At 40.3% G+C, this 16,885-nt stretch overlaps 1 protein-coding gene across 1 annotated transcript in view; it reads right to left on the bottom strand.

Annotated features, from left to right (window-relative positions):
• The window catches only part of LOC141121389 (von Willebrand factor A domain-containing protein 5A-like), a gene marked incomplete in the record, with an annotated part of 791,688 nt that overhangs the window by 126,659 nt on the left and 648,144 nt on the right, over window positions 1-16,885 (bottom strand). The window contains 3 exon segments of the mRNA XM_073611104.1: window positions 1,330-1,471; window positions 1,763-1,932; window positions 10,549-10,771. Coding sequence (XP_073467205.1) covers window positions 1,330-1,471; window positions 1,763-1,932; window positions 10,549-10,771 — 535 coding nt within the window.

Genomic DNA, 16,885 nt, shown 5'->3' with positions numbered 1-16,885 from the left:
CAATGAGCTTAATCATTATTCAGGTACATCCATTGAGTGAAATTGTCAGCAGTAGACATGTGCAGAACGAAAAAAATAGTTTAGTTTCGGATTAATTCATTAAGTTACTAATTTCATTTTGTCGTATCCGTAACAAAATTTGTTTGGTTTAGTTTCATTTTATTTTGTTTATTCATTTTCGACCGGATTTCAATTTTTCAAATGGATTTGAAGTATTCGAATCAAAAATGTCAAAACTCTAATTTTCGAAAGACGGCTATGTTCCTTCTATTTTATCCTATTCTAATCTATTCAATTTTTTTCTATTCTATTCTAATATTTTCTACTCTATTCTTTTATTTTCTATTTTATTCTTTTTGAAATTCATATTTCAGAAGACTGCTATATTCTGTTTCATTCTATTCGAATTTCGCCTATATTCTTTCTATTTTGTTCTATTCTATTTGAATTTCAGAAGATGGCTATTTTTTTTCTAATTTAATCTATTATATTCAATTCCAAATTCGAATTTCAGAAGACGACTTTATTCTATTTTATTCTATTCTATTTGAAATTTGAATTTCCGGAACACAGCTATATTCTATTCTATTGTAATCTATTTTATTTTTTTCTATTCTATTCTTTTAATGTATATTCTATTCTTTTATTTTTTATTCTTTTCTGTTTAATTATATTCTATTGTTTTTTTATTCTATTTTTTATATTATTCTATTCTTTTATATTCTATTTTATTATGATCTCTTATATTCTATTTCATTCCATTCTTTTCTTTTATTTTCTATTCTACTCCATTCTTTTTTTATTATATTCTTTAAAAAAACAGCCTAAGTATGCTATCTTATTTATACCTTACTGTATTCATTGCAATATGTTTCCATTTCAAATTCAAATTCATTTTCAAATTCAATTTTGAATTCAATTTGTTTTGGATTTGTTTCTTATTATTGCGATTTGGAAATTGGGATACATCTGAATAACTAAAATTTTGTTCAAATTTTGATTTGTAATGAAACAAATTGCACATGTCTAGTCAGCGGGCAGAGTCACATCCGATGGTGGAGAGAATGTCTGGGGGACCAGATCTGGTATCAGTAAAGATTTTTGTGGTTTACTTAAAAAAAAACAACCTTATGTGTTTTTACTCCTTGAAGGGAGAAGATTGATTGTGGAGAGTCTGTGCACCTATGGCCAGCTGTTGCATGTTAGCCTGGAGCAGCGTCATTTCTTTTAATTTGCAGCATTTGTTATAATGCTGTCATTGGCCCAACGAGCCATCATACTATGATGCAGAGTGCTAGCTGTAGATGTCACGTCAGCTTATTTTGTCACCTGATGGTGTTGGTCCAGATTCCTGGGCAGCGTCTGTAGCTCCAAGCCCCGCCTCCACAGTGACGCTGGGTTTGTTCACATCCGTATAATAAGCCAATAACTCTACATCTTGCTCAAACTTGTGACCCTCAGCCAGTGACACCTACAAAAGGTGAAATAACATAATTGTAATTATAAATAGCACATTTGCTGCCGTGGTAATCCATCATCTTCATTATATGGGGGGTGACATGAACACATGAGATGACTGCAAAATTATAACAAAGGAGCTCTTTTCCAAACCTAATTTGCCATTTTCTTTCACGACATACATACAAGACTTTCATGGTTTAATGACACTTTTCCACCCCAACAGCATTTATTAGAAGTAGTAGTTATCCTATCCAAATCAACAAAAGAAATGAGCCTTGATATTATTCTGTGCCCCACTCACCTTGGCGCTGGTCCTGTCACTATCTGTGTACTCCAGGGGGGTGATGTTGCAGTTGGACTCGATTTTGGCGATCCCATATGCAGATTGGAACTGAGCATTCAGACTCAGCGTGTACGGGATCCCACCAATCGGCACCTGTGGACGTGTGGCTGTTATGCGGACATCGTGATCTGGAAGAGATAAAATGCAGAGTCATTCAATGTTTCATATTTTGATATATTTCGATATATTAAAAGTGAACTTCATCTGACCTAAAATGTTTCTAAGATAAAAATAGTTCACGTACTCGTGTTAGCCTTCAAACTGATTGCCATGTATGTCCCTATGGAGCTCCTTGGATCCAGGCTGTAAAAAAAAGTCCTTGATTTCCTTCCAAGTCAAATTAAATCCCCCTCCTAAACCCCACCCCTTATCTTTCAACTCTCAAATACCCAAATCTCTACTGCTCTGATACCCAGCCTGCTCCTGTCATTTATTTTGTGGCCCTTGCAGTCTGTTTTTTTCTTATCTAGGTGCTTACAAAGGCCAGAGAGAAGAAAAATAGGATTTTTGTATTTGTTGTAAAATACTTTTCTAGAAGTCCGTTGATGGACACTGGAATTCAGATACAAAAATCGGGTTACACTGCCGTCAACAGGAGGATTGAACACGGACAAAACAGAAAAACTGAACGCCAGCCCCTTATACCCTCTTTCATCTACTCAACATGCTCCAGTTTTGTGATGAAGCAAGAACATGAAAAGAAACACAGAGGGAAAGGGGGGATTCAGAGACAATTTGGCTATACTGCCACCTGTAGGAGGAATTGGACATTAGCAGTATAAAAAAAGAGTAATCAGCATTGATAACCCCTCCCACTCCCAGCATGCCTCAGTATGTAGAAACAGTACTAGGAGTAAGGTTACAAAATCACAGAGGAGTGCGAACTGTGTCCCCTAATAATATCCTTCTTGTTCATTAAATGGGATCTTGACTGCATCTGAGGACCACAAACCAAAAACACAATTTAATTCATTTTTAATATTCAAAGTAAACTCTCCCATCCATCCATGTCACTGTGCTTTATTTTGTTGAGAAATCACTTTTAAAAAACAACCTTGTACCATTTCTTGCCGGGGCCCATTTTGAGTAAGGGCAAATGATTTATGTAGCATTAACTTCCTAAAATCTATCTGCCCTTAGCTCAAGCATGCATGCAGAAGGTTGTGCTTAGCTGAGTAAACCCCTGCTCCCCTCCTGAAGGCTGCTGGGATTCATGAAATAATTTGCCTAGGCAAGAAACCAGGAAGTAAATGAAGAAATGTAAAAAAAGTTTAAAACAAGTAAATATGATATACTTTCCTATCTATTTACTAATGCTAGCAGCATTAGGATTAAAAATAATCAGTGTTGATTGGGAGTTCCACTTTAACCACCTCTTGTCCGCACTATAGCCGAAAGACGGCTGCTGAAAGACGAACTAATTTGCCGGGAGGGCGTCCATAGACGTCCTCCCATATTCGAGCCACCTGCGCGCCCCCTGCAGGGCACACGCGGCGTGCTCTGTGATCAGCGAGTCTACGAGACTCGGCTGATCACAGATCGGAGTAAGGGTTCGATCCCGACCCCTTACCATGTGATCAGCTGTCAGCCAATGACAGCTGATCATGTGATGTAAACAGAGCCGGTAATCGGCTATTTTTTCCCCTCACGCTGGTAGCGTGAGGAGAAAAAAAAAGCCTATCACCGGCATCTGTGAGATGGACATCAGTCCCGATTGTGGTGAGCCTCTGCAGAGGCTTCTGTGCCCACCAGTGCCACCTACCAGTGCCCACAGTACCACCCATCAGTGCCCACAGTGTCACCTATCAGTGCCCACAGTGCCACCTATAAATGTCACCAATCAGTGCTTCATCACCAGTGCTGCCTATCAATACCACCTACCAGTGCCCATCAATGCCACCTACCAGTGTCCATCGGTGCCACCTACCAGTGCCTATTGGTGCCACCTATCAGTGCCCATCAGTGACATCTATCAGTGCCACCCATCAGGGCCCATCAGTGCCGTCTTATCAGTGCCTTTCAGTGCAGCCCATCAGTGCAGCCCATCAGTGCCCATCAGTGCAGCCTCATCAGTGAATATCAATGAAGGAGAAAAATTAGCCATTTGCAAAATTTTATAACAAACTATGAAACATTTTCTCTTTTTTTAATTTTCTGTCTTTTTTTGTTTGTTTAGCAAAAAATAAAAACCCCAGTGGTGATTAAATACCACCAAAAGAAAGCTCCATTTGTGTGACAAAAATTATAAAAATTTAATTTGCATACAGTGTAGCATGACTGTGCAATTGTCAAAATGTGACAGCGCTAAAAGCTAAAAATTGGTCTGGGCCGGAGGGGGGTTTAAGTGCCCAGTAAGCAACAGGTTAAGGGACATAGGATTTGGAGACAATTGGAACTTCCAAAACTGAAGGGTTGATAACAGCATTAAAACACTAACCGGCCCACATTACAAAACCAGAAAATTGGGAGCTGCCTGAAGCTCAAATAGTTGCCTGAAGGACCTTACACCTTGAAGCTGGCATTGGATGAGGCCCGAACACCCATCTGGTTAGAAAACATACAAAACAAAAGACCAGTTGGCAGCCTTGCAAATCTGGAAAACAGATTGCCTGATGCCAAAAAGCCCAAGAGGACCTTATAGGTCTAGTAGAGTGAGCTCGACCAAAAAGCTTGAATATTGATCTGTCTGAGCCACTGGGAAATAGTGGAATGAGATGTTGGTTCCACTTTATGGAGACTATCAGGGATTAAAAAAAAAAAGCGTTTGTTTTTCTAATGAAAACAGCGGCTGCATAGCACATACTACAAACAGTGAAAATAAATCTCCCTATGTACTGAATATGGACGGAAAGATTGGGCAACTGACTAAGGTGAACAACCGAAACTACCTAAGGAACATCCTTTTTCTGGGTCCATTTCACAGCCCCCTTTCTCTCTTTGGGCTCCTTCCCAACTTATACATCCACCCCCTTATTTGCACCTCTTCACTTCTATTTTCTTTTTCACCTAATCATTTATCAATTCTTTTTTTTTAATTTTTCCACTTCCTTTTTCTGGGTCTATCTCATAGGCCCCTTTCTCTCTTTCCCCACTCTTCCCTTTTTCCTTTTATTCCTTCCCTCATCCCTCCTTCCCGCCCCCCTTTTCCCCTTTTTCATAATTAGTTTTTTTTCCCTTCATTTTATCTGTCTATCCCTCCCCTTTGTCCCTCCCTTTCATCCCTCACTTGTCTGGGATCCCTCCCCCTTTTGCCCCCCCCCTTCCACATCCCTTTTTTCCTCATTCATTTTTCTTCTTCTATGACCATATATTCTCATTTTCTTTCCATCTCATTCACGCTAATTTCCCCTTTTCAGCCTAACAATATAATATACTTATCAATATCCATTCATTTCTCAGCTTTTAACACAATGATATTCAAATTTATTTATAGTTACCATTTTCATTCTATTTTTACATGAGTATGGGAATATCTATACGCTGTTGGTATTAGAAATATAAATAACAGTTAAATTAACAAATAGATTTACTATTTCCAATACTTGACCATTGGAATTATGCATATATTCCTATCCGTGCCAAACAAAATGCACTGATAGTACTGTTACTTGATACTTTGACTGCAGGTGCTGCTTGTTCGCCCTCACGCCCTTCCCTGGCATTTGGGAATTTATCCACTTCTGTGACTCCTCGTAAGTCACGCATGAGCAATTGGCTCCCTCTGCTGGTGTGCCGGCTGGCCGGGGACCCCTGCTGGGATCAAATAAGGGAGGTTTTAGAGGATTTCAGGAGAAATCGCTCAACATAATGTGATTGGTAACTATACTGTAAAATTTTCAACATTACTATAATTCATTTTATTTTGTGGTCCTATTTATGAATCTCTATATGTGCAAATTTCTCTACAGCACCCAAATCCTCTGAAGAAGACCCGGCAGGGTCGAAACGCGTCAGATTTCACCCAATAACCTAATTTAGCGCTTGAATATTGGATATCATCATGTTCAGTTTCACTTGTGTTGTTGCTCACATATCTCCTGTACCACAGCCCATATTTTAACTATTATTGTCATTTTTTGAGATTATGCCACTAATAAAGTTTATACAATTTTAAACCATATGCTATTATCATTTCACCCATCTGCTGCCTGGAAAGCCCCACATGGGGGACATCTCCCTTTTTTTGTTATCACTCGGGGTGTGCAGCATTCTGTTCTTCTCTCAATAAGTGCCTTCCTTGTTTATAGTATACATTGGGTGGTTAAACACCCCTTCCCCCATTTTGACACTTGAGTCAAGATATGAGCTGTGAGCCGTTTTTGGTTGAATTTTGTAGTCCATCAACGGTCTTTATTGTTTTCATCGTATGAGTATTGTTTTACATTGTTTACAGGATGAGCCAATTTGTAGGTAATGATTGGGCTAGTTTAATGCAGGAATATGAAACCACTTTTGAACAGGGGGATCAAATAGAATTATCTATTTCCTCTCTGTTCCACAAACTTACTAAAGTATTAGAAAAGAAATCTGCCCTTTTTTGGCACATTAAAACGTTTGACAAATATATTAGCGAGCAAATCAGTCCATTTGGACTGCGTGTTCAGATATTTCCTAATGTAGATCTAATTAGTAATCAATGCAAGGCGGAGTGGAAACCAATCTGAGGTTGTGCTCTCTGGAGAGATGGCCATCCTCTCCAGGGAATACAACAAACAGATTGTACTTTTGGACAAAGTGATTACTGATTTGGAACTTGCAATGACCTCATATGCTCAACATGCCATGCTTTTGGAACTACAGGCCAATTTAAAAGACGTCCTGTCTCTTTTTAACCATGGCATTTTACAAAATAAAGAAAAACAGTTTTTGAGGGATGAATCGGCCTTTTCGGAGGGGCGTGCCTATCGATGGAATACTTATCCGATACCATCCAAGAAAAATTACCCATTTAGGGAACAACAAATGAAAAAAACGAAAACTTCCAAATTCAAGACCACTCCTCCTGGAGAGCAAAATCAAAACCCTCCCCAACGAGGTCGTGGTCGGGGTAAACAAAAAAGAGATTGTGCCAACAGGGGTTCAGTAGAACAGGATAACAAGAAACGCATCCTCAGGATGCATATCCTGTTTCCAGGGACATGCGTCCTGACCCATCTGCAGATTTGGATCGGACTCTTACCCCTGGTCTCAGCGAATTTAACAATTCGCCACAAGACACTTCTAGAAACCCCAACACTACACCATCTTTGGGTCGATTAAAATGGACCCATTTGTTTTACGGATACAACCCACCACCTAAGTGTGATTAATTTATCATCCTACAAACTATCACTAGCAGAAATACAGGTCCTATCTCAGGGACTAACATTTTGTCCTGAACAAAATTTTGATGTCTTTGAGGTTATTACAGACCTGCAACTTTTCGCACGCAGACTACTTTTGAAGTACCTGCACGCCAAAAATGACCCGGACGATGGCACTACTGATTGGTCAATGTATAGCATAAGGGAATTCAAAGCCCTACGGGACTTGACCCTCTTATTCCAAGAAAACAACACAGTTGACCTAATAGACCAAATCGATTTAGATACTCTGTTACATGATGCTGAAAAATCAATACACAATCCTGCTACTATGTTTAGAAAGGCCTCTACTAAATTTCCCCCTTCAAATACCAACCCTAACGTAACAATTTTTCTCCAACAAACCATTCGGAATGTATGCAAAATACCGCGCACTAAGTGCAACCCTCACAATTTAACTTCCGAGGAGAACGAAGCCCTCAAATCCTTAAGGAAAAACACTACAATGGTAGTTAAATCCTCTGACAAGGGTGGCAACGTGGTCATTATGAACAACCAGGATTATATAACGATGAGTTTAAATATTTTAAGCAATCAAGACTGGTATAAACAGATCTCTGTCCTAAGCAACAGTCAATACAATACTACTTTTTATAAAATGGTAGATCACTCTTTTACCAATAATGTGATCACCAAGGATGTATATGACTTCCTTTGAACTAGACATCCTAAAGTGGCTACATTTTATAGCCTACCCAAAAATCCACAAGAACTCTGTGGATTGTCTCCGGCAATGGGGCTATATTTGAAAATCTCAGGCGCGTCTCAGCTTACCTCCAGCCTAATGTCCTTTCTTTGCCATCCTTTGTCAGAGATACAATACAATTTTTGCAGATGATCGATGATCTTATTGTATCGAACCACTCTATCCTCGTCACTATTGACGTAGAGGCCCTGTACAGCAGCATTCTCCACGCTTTGGGCTTGGCTGCTGTAGAGAGGGTTCTCCAACGAGGCTCATGATATGACCCAGCGCTAAATGAATTCATCCTGACTGGTTTGCAGTACATACTGCACCACAATTTCTTCAGTTTCAATAACTCCCACTACTTCCAGGTGCAGGGCGTAGCGATGAGGACATGCTGCACCCCATCCTACGCTAATCTGTACCTGGGGGAGTGGGAGCAGGCCCTCCTAGATAACGGAGGCCTCGTTGAATACACTAGACACATCACCAAGTGGCTTCGGTATATCGACGACATCTTTGTCATCTGGGAGGGATCTGAGGCCAAGCTTATAGAATTTTTCAATTTGATAAATGTGAATGACTACGGTTTGAAATTCACTATGACTTATAATTATGAGAGTGCCACCTTCTTGGATGTTTTGGTTAAAACCACCCCTGAAAACAAGTTATCTAGCACCCTGTTCCGTAAGAGCACCGCTGGGAACACGGTGCTTCACGCGCAGGTTTAGGAGATATCCGGGGTAGCTACAGGTAAGCCTTATTATAGGCTTACCTGTAGTAAAAAGTGATCTGTAAGGGTTTACAACCACTTTAAGAACAGGGGTTTAGTCTGCACACATTTGCCCTTCCAGTGCTCCTTGCTGCAATAGACCAGTTATAGGTGGGGGCAGTGGCTATTTGTTTGTATTTTGATTATATTGGTCAGGCAATGCACTGACATCTTTGCTGTCATAGTGCTATGTGCTGGGTGTTCAGTGTGCCCCTGTACCTTTTAAGGAGGAGTGGGCTCCTTCCATGCCACCTGTCCTCACCTATCCATTAAAATGCATGCGCTTCTACTGTGGAGACCCAGAAGTCAGGGATAGTGACTACAGAAAACAGGGTGCCTTGGCGGGGCCTGTAGCCTACGCATGTAATTGCAAGTGTGTGCAGACTAAACCCCTGTTCTTAACACATATTGTTAGACAGGTCAAATTGGTTTGTCTCTGGCAGGATGGTAAGTTTGATCTTGAAAATCTCCTTGTATTTGTTTGATGTATGGACTCAAGCAGGGTACAATGGTCCAGGCTGTCCATGTAAGGTCCATAGAGGGCACACGGGCACCGCCCCCCCCCATCCATGCGTCCGGCCCCCATGATCTACATACCAGGGCACCGGACTATGGATTCCAATGAGGGGGGGTGTTTTTTGAAGCACATGATTAGAGCCTGAGGCTCTAATAGGCTTCAAAAAAGGGTGGGCTTGGGGCGTAGAGCACTGCGCCCCAAGCCCACCCAGTTGTATGATGATAGCAGATGAATTTTCGCTGTTTTTACACTAAAGTTCCTCCCCGCAAATCAGGAGGCAGGTCGTGAGACCGTTTTCCCGATTGGCCAAAGCGTCAGACGATACCATTGAATGCCTAGCGCTTAGGCGGAAGAGAGAGGAGACACATGGCAGAGGAAGCCGCTGGAGGAGCCGACAAATGGTGGGTGGACCATGCTGGAGGACACTACAGCCCGCCACCTAGATCGGGCAAGTGCCGAATCACCGGCCGCCCAGGGTGGTAGTGGCGCAGTGCAACATTTCAGATCCTTAGCACCAAGGGAGCTGTTCCTCTGGATGGTCTCTAAGCTTACAGTTCACTATCCCTTCAGGGATGACCTGCTGTGACCAGTGGCAGCTTTTGGGGGGGCGGCACTGACACCCAAACAGGAGCAATACAGGAAGATGCTACCTCACAGTGAAAAGGTGGGAACAGAGTGTGGAGTGCGCACAGGAGACACCTAGTGATGTAGCATTTAATTCCTCAGTGTGTTAACCCTTTACTTTGAAACCAACATTAAAACAGTGGTATTATTAGGGACCAACAGTTCTAATAAATAAAAAGTAGCTTCTTATGCTCTGCCCTCACAGCCTACTCATAATGAGTCTTCAGGAGACAGGGACATACCAGAGGCCATGTCACAGCTCTTGGATAGCAATCTGCGACTAACTAAGACAGTACACAAAGGTCTGGAAAGCACTACCAGCAAAGCCCCGTGCCTGAAGGTCAAATCAACCCTGTAATCTACAGTCCAGCAAGGTCCAGGTATGGCTTCCAAAGCTATGGCTTAGGGAATGCTGATCAGGATAGCTACATAAAAGAGTATTACCAAAGCAAACTATCTTTAAAAACAAAAAATGGCTAGTCGTCTTTACTTCACACACAAGTTCTGGCATTTCAAATTTAATTGGTTGGGTTTAGCTCTAGGATTCCAATTCAGAGAGAAGTCAAGGGCCGTGTACAGTGTGGACCTACGATGCAAAAGACTCCACCGGGACATACAGGAAAATGGTTTGAGGGTAAAACGTACATGGCATCTGCATTTGTTGCTTTGGAAACATTTTAGGCCAGGTCAGGTTCACTTTAGGGTTTAGTGGTCCTTTCAGAGAAGCAAATAAAAGCATTACAAAAAAAATAAAAAAATAAACCTGCTTATCTGTACTTGTACCTTTTGGGGTGTATCTCGGGTTTAGGACAGCCGGGAGCGCAAAGCGCACAGCTCCATCTGCCTCCACTGGCAACTCCCGCACATATTTCAGGGTGACCTCGGCCTCCTGGCCAGGAGGGAGATTCCCAACACTGCAGCTAAAGATGTCTGCCGAGCTCTCATCTTCCTCCAGGAGGAAGGCTTGCTTACCCTGGCTGATGGCCTCATCGTAGGTCTTGCGAGCCTGGAGAAGAGAGGGAGGAACAATAAAACGGTAACTGTTGTGTAATTTAAAAAAAAATTCAGCAATTTAGATCTTTGAATTTGACCCATGAACACAATTTCATTCAGATACCATATTTTTTCTTTTATTATATTGAAAACTACTGATCTGTATATGTTGTACAGCATTTTTCACATTACTAAATTCTAACTTTACATTTTGTGTCCAGTTTTTCTGTTAAAATCTCCCAAAATAGAAAGTGTAATGGAAATTTGTAAGTTCTGTATATAATTGTATTGTATTTTGTATGTATCGCACACTGCCCTCACTGTGCACACAGCACTAATAATGTTTTCAGTACATGTTTACATTCTTTTGAGTCCTGATTAGAATTAGCCTGCCTATGTAACGCCCCTTGTTACCATAAACGTACAATTGTAATATTAATGTGATACCTACGTAATCATGTGCATAAAAACCTTCAATTGCGTCATAATAAAGCAGAACAGTTATTTGGAAAGATGCTGAGTGTATCTTTTGTGTCTGTTCCCTACTGCAGTAGTTATTATTAATTTGGAACCACTAATCAATATGAGGATAGGAGTTGCCTATCATCAATTTAACCGAGTCAGCATGGCGAGCTTTGCCTTAGGAGGGGATTCCAGGTGACCCTGAGTATCCGAAACGAGGAGCTTGAGACGATCCGGGAATTTCTGATAATCAGCTGGCTGAGGTAAGCCTTTTGCTTACATTTGAGTTATCAGACTTCCTTGATCGGTAAGGCATTTTCGGGACAAAGGGTACCTATTTTACTCCCCTTAATCGAACTGTATTGATTGGTGGTTATATGTTATGTTGTCCCTGTCTATTGTCCATTGGAGTGTTATAGATAAGAAAGGGAAGAATAGTGCTGTTCACAGGTATATGTAGTACATCTGCTAGATAAAGTAGTTTAGAGGCAAGAGGGTATAGGCACACGTAGAGAAGAGAGAAGACTGGCCAGTCATTATGGGCATTGAATTAAGTAAGGGAATGAAGGGTAAGAGACCCTCAAAAATGCCCAGCGCAAGAGGAGCGCTATATATGAACCGAAGGTGTAGTTCCGCCTATACTGAGCCCCTAGATTAATGGTTAGAGTGGACATGGATCCACAATGGGTAACTGGGTTACCAAGGTCCACAGGGACTAAGAATCATGCAGAGTAAACAGCTAGAGAAACAGCTATCTATGTGAGCAGGATGGATCAAGGCTGACATTAACACTAGACAGAAAGGGACATTTTCATGTTAAGTTGTGGGATGAATTTGGGGTCAGGCACTACAACTAGTAAAAGTCAGAAACAGAGAAATGAGAGGTAAAACAGAATACTTTATATGTTGTCAGAGAGGGAAGATGGGCAGAGCACTCTGGCTGACCATCTGATCATAGAAGCTAGATATAAAAGATATCTGAACAAAATAAGGAATGCAGAATTTATGCAGGGAAATATTAAAGAGTTAAAAGAAAGTGAGAGAATGATATGCATGTGTTGTGTACAAATGGGAAAATGTAAGCGATTTTAGAGAGATATTGGTGTGTGTGCGAATGCTGGAACCTATAGTTCTATTGCTTGTGTGTGTCATGTATGCAGATGTGACCCCCTCTTTTGTGCTCTCATGAAACAATGTGGCTGGGTTGAGAGGTCAGTGATAAGCTGGAAGGACACCATGCCAATTCCAGTTTTTTAGACAAAACATGTGCCGGGTTAACAAATCTAATGGTAAACAATGTGATCACAATTATTTTTTGAATCTTTTCCAGACATGGTAAAATGAAGGTTACATTTAACCGTGTATTACACAAATTGAATATCCTTTGTTAGTAAAATTAAGCAATAATGAGTATTCATTTCTAATATGAGTTTAACAATTTTATTATTATAGATATATTGAAACTGGTTTAGACAACCTTTGGTTGGAAATGAAATCCAGGTTATTGGGGAAATTTGTAATGAATGGGATTAGTTTAGATTAAGATAACAATTTTGTAATTTTACATTTATACAATAAGCCCTTATTGAGAGAAAAAACTATTAGGATGAGGTTGTTATTTTGAATAAAGCTGCCATAATATTTAACAAAGCCAAGATGGATGGGATACATAAGAAGTTTTTCTACAAAAATGAAATTTCAAGGTTCTTGGTAATAACTTGATGTGCGGTCCATGATGTGAGAGTAATAATAAATAAAATTTAAATATAACAGACCCATCACATCAAGTCCACACACCCTGTTAGGATAGATGCCACATGCAGCCAGTTGTTTTTTAGTTTTTGATGCTTTCTGGTCCATCATACAGATTGTTGGTCCTTTTGTTTTTATTTATTTTTATTTTTGAAATCCAAAGCAGAATGTGTGGATTGTGAAATGATGTGCCCCTTTTTCTTGTAAGTACAGTGGTATAAGCAGAAGGATATTTTGAATTTATGGGCATCTCTGCATGACCGCAGGGTATTGTTAAACATTTATTATAATATTGCCAGGAAGAAGTTTTCTTTTGAAACATGAAACTGGAGTTCTTACACAAATAGCATGATAGAAAACCAGCCATTGTAATATATTTATGCAAGCTGGACCCAGTAATAAATGGTTCACCCAGATATATCAAAGCTGTAGCTTTTATGCAAAGGTCAAACATTTAATTTTTAATGGTCCGACATTCTGCGCAGCAAATATACAGCTAACTAATGCCGCGTACACACGGTCGGACTTTTCGTCTACAAAAGTCCAACGGACGCCGACGGATTAAAGCTGGCTGGTAATCCGATCGTGTGTGGGCTTCTCCGGACTTTCAGCAGACTTTTTCAGCCTCAAATCCGACGGACTTTAGATTTGAAACATGCTTCAAATCTTTACGTCGTAACTACGACGGACCCCGAAATCCGCTCGTCTGTGTGCTAGTCCGACGGACAAAAACCCATGCTAGGGCAGCTATTGGCTACTGGCTATGAACTTCCTTATTTTAGTCCGGTGTACGTCATCACGTACGAATCCGTCGGACTTTTGTGTGGTCGTGTGTAGGCAAGTCCGTTCGTTAGAAAGTCTGCTGCAAGTCCGCCGAAAGTCCGCCGGAAGTCTGTCGGACAGGCTGTCGGACTTTTGTAGACGAAAAGTCCGACCGTGTGTACGCGGCATAAATGTTTGTCTAATGAAAGGTTTAAAATATGAGTTTGTTTATGTACAAATCTAACAATGAAAAATGCGTACATTTGAATCCAGACACCTTATTGCCTCTATTGGAGGAGGCTGGAGACAAAGGAAGACGTATGTGTTAAATTGATGACATAGGAATCAGCTGCTGTGAGCCCAGTGCGGGACACACTCCCTGAAGACCCAGATATTAAATTTTTTGTAGATTTGAGTATGCAGTTTATCACCCAGAAGAATACTCTGTATTCAAAGTCATTGGATCCTGTTTCCCCAGCTCAAGAAGCAGAGCTCCATGTTTTAGTAAAGCCTGTGAGCTATAAAAAGAGTGTATATTTATATGTGATCTTCCAGAGATCACAAAAAAGATATATCCAGATGCCCAAGTCAGGATCTTACAAGTATGCATTTTGTCTGTATGGACATGTTTTTTGGATGTCCAGTGGCATATGCTACTGCAAAGGCCACAGTAAAACGTGTTATCAGAAGTAGTTTGTAAGTACAGAGTGCAGAAAGTACAGAGAGTAACAGAGGAAATCATTTTTTATAGGAGAGTCCTTACTAGAAGTTTTGAGGTTTTATTTTTACACCCCCTACTGTCTACAATGTAGCGGACAAAGTAGAGTGAGAAACTAGAAAACTTTTGCCTTAATGTTTTCTTATATTTTATCAGGCCCCTAAGGGGGATGTTGGACTCTCTCCCTATGGGATTTGGTTTAGGAGTGTGTTACTCACTTGCTTATATTTTGTCTCAGCAGCTGAAGTCCTCCATTCAGATCTCACAGAGAATGTTGCTGATCTTTTAATGTTTTTGACAAACTCATTTATGTGTTTTCTCCCCAATTCCAGATCCTAAAAGTTTGGAAGGATCTAAAACTAAAGCCAGGTGACTTGTGGATTGTTAAGAGACATTTATATATAAGGAAATGTTTGGAGACTCAATACAGCATCTATTTCATGTACAGTTTTTGCAAAACTTGAAGGAAAAGTCACTTGGATCCACACCAGACACTGCAAAAATGACTTAATTAAAGAAATCTCTGTGTTTGATTTGTTTCCCTCTTGTGATCACAGTCTAGGGTACTTTTTGATTCAATTACTTTAATTGTAAGGGATATATATATATATTTGAAAAGTAGTTCAGCCATGTTGAAGACATATTTGTCTTTTGTACGTCTTCCATTTTATGTAGAATTGTCTGTGTTTACATATGCTGATAAGTCAGCATGTCCACAATTCAGCTAGAAGGCCATTCTGGCCACAGGAGTGTACAGCCAGTACTCTGTAAATATGTCTTATCATTTGTTTTTCACAATGAAAAGTCATTTGGTAATGAAAAAGTTGCTCAGCTATTATTTTCTCCACAATGGAGTTTTTGCCTCTTTGGCCAGGACTACCTCTACCTAAGCGTGTGGAGGTTCCAGGTTAAAGGTGATAGCAGGTATGGTTAGTGATCAAAATATTGATCAAAAGAGGGGAGACTGTAATGGAAATTTGTAAGTTCTGTATATAATTGTATTGTATTTTGTATGTATCGCACACTGCCATCACTGTGAACACGGCACTAATAATGTTATCAGTACATGTTTACATTCTTTTGAGTCCTGATTAGAATTAGCCTGCCTATGTAACGCCCCTTGTTACCATAAACGTACAATTGTAATATTTATGTGATACCTACGTAATCATGTGTATAAAAACCTTCAATTGCGTCATAATAAAGCAGAACAGTTATTTGGAAAAATGCTGAGTGTATCTTTTGTGTCTGTTCCCTACTGCAGTAGTTATTATTAATTTGGAACCACTAATCAATATGAGGATAGGAGTTGCCTATCATCAATTTAACCGAGTCAAAAGGAAGTACAGTAAAACCTTGGATTGCGAGTAACTTGGCCTGCGAGTGTTTTACAAGACGAGCACATTTTTAAATTTGAATTTGATAGACGAGCGATGTCTTGCAATATGAGTAGTGTCACGTTATAAGACATAGAAGAGTATAATAGAGAAGCGAGGAGGGTTGGTGAAAAAAAAAAACGCTTATGCTCAAAAAAGCTGAATAAAAATGTGCACAAAAGCACAAAAAAAAAAGCATAAGCTTCTTCAAGCTGAAATAAAAGCTCAAATGCTAAAAGTAGCTTTTTTTTTTTTTTTTTAGCTGCAGTGTGCATGAGCCCTAAGGCCCCTTTCACACTTGTACGACCTGATAGTCGCGTGACTTGAAGCAACGCCTGTGTAATCTTGAGGTCTAAGGACCTATAGTCGCATCAAAGTCGGACCAAAGTAGTGCAGGGACTACTTTGAAGTTGCTGCGAATGGAAGCCACACAGATATGAATGGCACTCATTGGAAATCTTTGTCTATTATGACAAATTCTTTATTACCCTGGCTCTGATAAAGTCTTAGCCTTTTAAATGTAAAGAGAAAGGAAGGACGCCTTAATAGACACACTCACCCGAGTGTAACATTGTTAGGGTCTTTGGGAGACCTGAGTCTTTATTTAAGATTCAGTTCAGTATCCCTTTGGGAAGGGTATTTAGGTAACCAACAGCGCCTGCTAAATCTTTGCTTCTCTTTCTGTTGCATAGAAGTAATAAGATAACTTGTGATTGGTGATATTTTTTTAATTTACAAGGCAACACACACAACTGTCATGTCATTGTAGCGGTACCCCCGCAGGGGCTGCTGAGTGTTGTAGTCCACCTGCCACCCTGCACAGCCAGGCACACCATTAGACACTCTTAAGCCTCGTACACACGGTACGATTGTTGGCAGGGGATTGTCTGACAGACTGTTGTCCTGAAATCTTACCGTTAGTACGCTCCTTTTGACAACTGTCCAACTTTCGGCCAACAAATGTTGGATGGCAGGCTAGTAAATTTTTCGGCTGACAATGGTTTGACGTCAGATTTTCGGATGATCAGTACACAAATCCGTCACACAAAAGTCGAAA

The sequence above is a fragment of the Aquarana catesbeiana genome, linkage group LG01, assembly GCF_042186555.1.
Source record: "Aquarana catesbeiana isolate 2022-GZ linkage group LG01, ASM4218655v1, whole genome shotgun sequence".
Taxonomy (NCBI): Eukaryota; Metazoa; Chordata; class Amphibia; order Anura; family Ranidae; genus Aquarana; species Aquarana catesbeiana.
This window is presented reverse-complemented; position numbering and strand designations above follow the sequence as displayed.